The 4,047-nt window shown below is 37.0% G+C and overlaps 1 protein-coding gene across 11 annotated transcripts in view; it reads left to right on the plus strand.

The window, feature by feature from the left end:
- The first annotated feature begins 348 nt into the window (after positions 1-348).
- Pmfbp1 (polyamine modulated factor 1 binding protein 1) overlaps positions 349-4,047 on the plus strand; it is a 50,768-nt gene continuing 47,069 nt past the window's right edge. For 3 of the 11 annotated variants that reach the window (XM_010644501.3, XM_010644503.3, XM_010644504.3), the window contains exon 1: positions 354-477. In XM_010644501.3, coding sequence (XP_010642803.1) covers positions 415-477 — 63 coding nt within the window. In that variant the 5' untranslated portion in view covers positions 354-414. The other 8 variants (XM_010644497.2, XM_010644496.2, XM_010644498.2 and 5 more) reach the window with 8 other exon arrangements.

The following is a 4,047-nucleotide window of genomic DNA, read 5'->3' on the forward strand; positions in this document are numbered from 1 at the left end:
AAGATTGTGATTTCTACCATATGGTAGGAATGAGGCTCAGTAAAGAAGCTAAGTGATAGAAAAACAGTTACTTACTTTTCACACCTCAGTACACGGCTGCTACATTAGTCACCCATGTGAAAGGAACGGAGGGGTGTTTCTTGGATATGCATAAGGTTCTCTGAGCGTGAACTGAGGGGAAACATAAAACATGACTAGATATTCATTTGAATAAGTTTTTGTTTAGATTATAATCATTTTCTCTGGGCACATACATCACTAAAAGAAGGCCTACTTTGAATAGCAGATGGCAAGACTTTTGAAAACAAGAAAGCAGTTCCCTGGGCTGATGTAGCAGACAAGATGTGAAGAAGTGAAGGTCTCTACAGAAATGTAGGAGACAGAAGATGGAAGAGCAAGGGTTTGAGCAGGGAGATGACATTAATAAAGTCCTGGACCCAGAGAATCGGCAATGAGCCACACTCCTCAGAGAGCATTGTGAGTGTCCACATGATCACCTCATAAAACGCAAAGGCTCCCTCAAAGCTCTGTCTCTCTAATCCATCTGGCAAACATTACTGTCAAATGCATCGAAAATTTATCATATTTTCTTCACCATAAACACTTCCAAATTGCCCACTGCTATTACTGATGACACAGAATTCCTATGACTCGCTCTTGGAACAAAACTCAGCTCTCTATTTTTCCTCTAATTTATTTTACTTAGTAAAGCTCAATATATTTTCATGCAAATATTCGAATCTATGCCTTCTACTTTCCCTTTGAAATGCTCTTGGCCTTTACAATGATAGCTGTGTAACTTCAAAGTGCATGAAACGATCACAATCTAGAAAATCCTTTTTTTTTATTTTGGATAAGATTTTATTTAAAAATTATCTGCTAGATATCCAGTTGGTCTGTATGTACAGAATTATTCTCCTCAAGGATACATTTATTTATTCCATTTCAATTTTTGTGAGAGGATTGAGTTTATTGTTCCTACTAAAGAATGGTGTCCATATGGTAGAATATGGAATTAGTAAACTGTAGGGCTAAGAAAGATCTTAAATGTCGCTTACTACAACCCCTCAGTTTCCAGAGACAGAAATAAAGGTTCAGACAAAGGCCTTCTCAAAGGACACTCTTCAAATTAGCTACTGAACCAGTGCTTTGGTAACCCAGAACCCTTTTTAGTGTTCTTTTATGCCACATTATTTTTAATCTTCCCACTAGCCTAGTGTGGAAGTCATTTGTGATATCCACCAATATTTTCTTCAGAGGGCAAAAGAAGTTAAGAGTGGCCATGTGATTTGTTTTGGCCAATGAAATGTGAAAAGTGAAGTGTTTTTCTTTCACTTTAAGAACCAATATATAATTCACCAAAATCCCTCTCTGCTGCCATGGCAACAGGAAACATACTAGATAATAGAGGTTCTACCAGCTGAGGGCAATATAGAGCAGAGCCTCAAATGACTCATAAAGGATACATAGCATGAGTGAAAAATGAATCTTTATATCCTTGAGGAATTTGGTAGTTGTTTGTCGCTGCAACCTCACCTAGCCTATCCCTTGTGGTAAGTCTAAGCTTCATATCATTCCCATGATGCACCTCAGTGCACAAAGACTTAAGAATGTACTCAATGCAGAAAATCAGAATGCAGCTCCATAAAACATTCCATATTCTATGTTTCACCAAGATTCTTTCTTCCTCTTGGTTTATATTAAGGGTGAGGGATGTACTCCTTTACAAAGAATGAGTATTTTGATAGCTTCTCATTCTTTGAAACATTCTGCAGGTAAGCGCCTGATAGAAATTTCCTCTAGACTTAGAGTTACAAACATAATGAATTAGATTATTTTAATAAGTTCAGTACATTATGACCTCAAATGCATCATCCTGTACTTATGTACTCATAATGTGCAAAAATCTTGGTTTTCTTGGAAGCTTTTTATCTAGGTAATTCTCACTCCTTTTCTTCTAAGGTTTCCTAACTTTATAAGCACCAATGTTATGTCAAGCTGATACTTCAAAAACATCATTTGACATTTCAAAGTAATAGTTACAAAATGAACAGAAGATTTTCAAGAGTAGTGAGAGAGCCTGGGTGACTTTGGATAAGTCGCTCAGCCTCCCTGGGACTATTTCTCCCTCTGTGAAATGAGAACAGTAACAGTACATGCCTCCCAGAGTTTTTATGAGAATGAAGGTAGGCCATTCACATCCTGAGTGGTTCATAATAAGTACACAATGTTAACTGTGCATTATCTGTACCACAGAATACTTAGAAATCTAGAAAGTCAGCTTAATTCAGACCTTTTGCTTTCCAAGAAAGTTGAATTTAGAAACTATTTGGTCCATAAATTGTGGTTTTCTGGAAAGAGGTAAAAACTATGGCCCTGCCTCCCTGGTGAGGGTTTTAACACACTTTTGAAAACAAACATATGGATAAGAGGGTTAGTATTGCTAACAGTTTAGGAAAACTTTCCAAATGCCCCTCCGAGGGCAAAGATCCAGCTGGGAAAAATCTTTAAAAGACTAGACTCATTTATACTTTTTCCATCTTAAACACTTGGACTTTTTCAGGTTTATACCAAAGCTCACAAAATGCTAAAGCTTAAAGGAGAACTGAGAGCTTCCAAGGGACTGAAAGGTGAGGTAAGGCTCCTGACTTGTCTACATACCTGGAATTGAATCTTTGTTACAAGGGACTTCTTTTCAAGTTTCATGACTCAGAATTCCAGGTATATGCACCACAAAATATCACAGACAGAAAAGTGAAGCAGAGGGTCTTTAAAAGCCCAGATCCACTACGTGGATCTGTATCCAATAGCAGAGTTATATTACGCATGTTGGTTACCCTTTCTGAACTTTCTTTATCTTTCCCAAAAATATGAATGATGAGCACTTATTTCAAAGACTGGCTAGGAGGATTATAAGATACTACATGTAAGAAGGACCTAATAAATATTTACTATTGTTGCCAACATTCCATCTAGAATATTGTAATATGGAAATGAAGTGTTCTGCTTTGTCTAATATTTTTGTGAAATGGCATGTGTATTCCCTGACTTGTTCCAGAAAGTACTGAAAGGGCCTATTTGGGTCAGGATAGTGGTGTCCCACATGACATATGGGTTTTTTTTTCAACTTTAATTGAGTTTATTGGTACATTTTAGGGATATAGTACAGTTACATTCATTGTTGGGATCTTGTACCTCTACATGGCAAGTCTTGATTCTCATTTTTTTCCCCTTACCCCTGCCCTCCCTTCACCCCCGACATATGGGTTTTAACAGACCTCCTCCTAAGAGGTGAGTAGCTTCTAAAATAGAAATTTCTGCTACTTTCTCCTCGGTAATTGGAGCCCTAGGGGATACCAGGGAACGAGGATCAGATATGAATGTTCTAGAAGGCCATTCCTTCATTTCACTGATATCTTTGCAACACCTTTGACATGTTAGCCATTGTTCTTGGAGCTAGACACATCAATTAAGCTAAAGAGATGAAAAAAATAGAGAAAGATCCCTAGTCTCAATGGAATAGTTTCTCCAGGAATATGATGGCAAAAAGTATGTGGCAGGGCCGGGGATTTAGTTCAGGGGCCCCACACCTGCCTCACAAGCACAAGATCCTGAGTTGGATCCCCAATACCAAAAAAAAAAAGTATGTAGCAATTGCCCTAGTGCCAACAAAAATCAGCCCACATTCCACAGATGGCTGATATCTAACATATGCCATGTGTATACTAAACCATATATAGTATGCCAATGTTTTAAACGTTTATGACAATAAAATAGTCTTGTTCTTCACTGTATGAATGTAATTAGTTCCAAAATCCTTGCACACAGGCAAAATCTTGTATGAATATCCATTAATTCCCATCATAAATAATGCAAAAAACACAACATTTCCACAAGCATAAAGCAAATTCAGGAATCTGGTTAGTAATATCAATGTTAGTGTTTAAAACTACTGTAGATAACTTTAAACTCTATTATTACAAAAGTAAAAAGTAAAAATTCCTGAAGCATCATTAATTTTAAAGAGCCCCTGCTTTTTTTTTTTTT

This window comes from Fukomys damarensis, unplaced genomic scaffold (genome assembly GCF_012274545.1).
Source record: "Fukomys damarensis isolate Sample0158 unplaced genomic scaffold, DMR_v1.0_HiC HiC_scaffold_32, whole genome shotgun sequence".
NCBI lineage: Eukaryota > Metazoa > Chordata > Mammalia > Rodentia > Bathyergidae > Fukomys > Fukomys damarensis.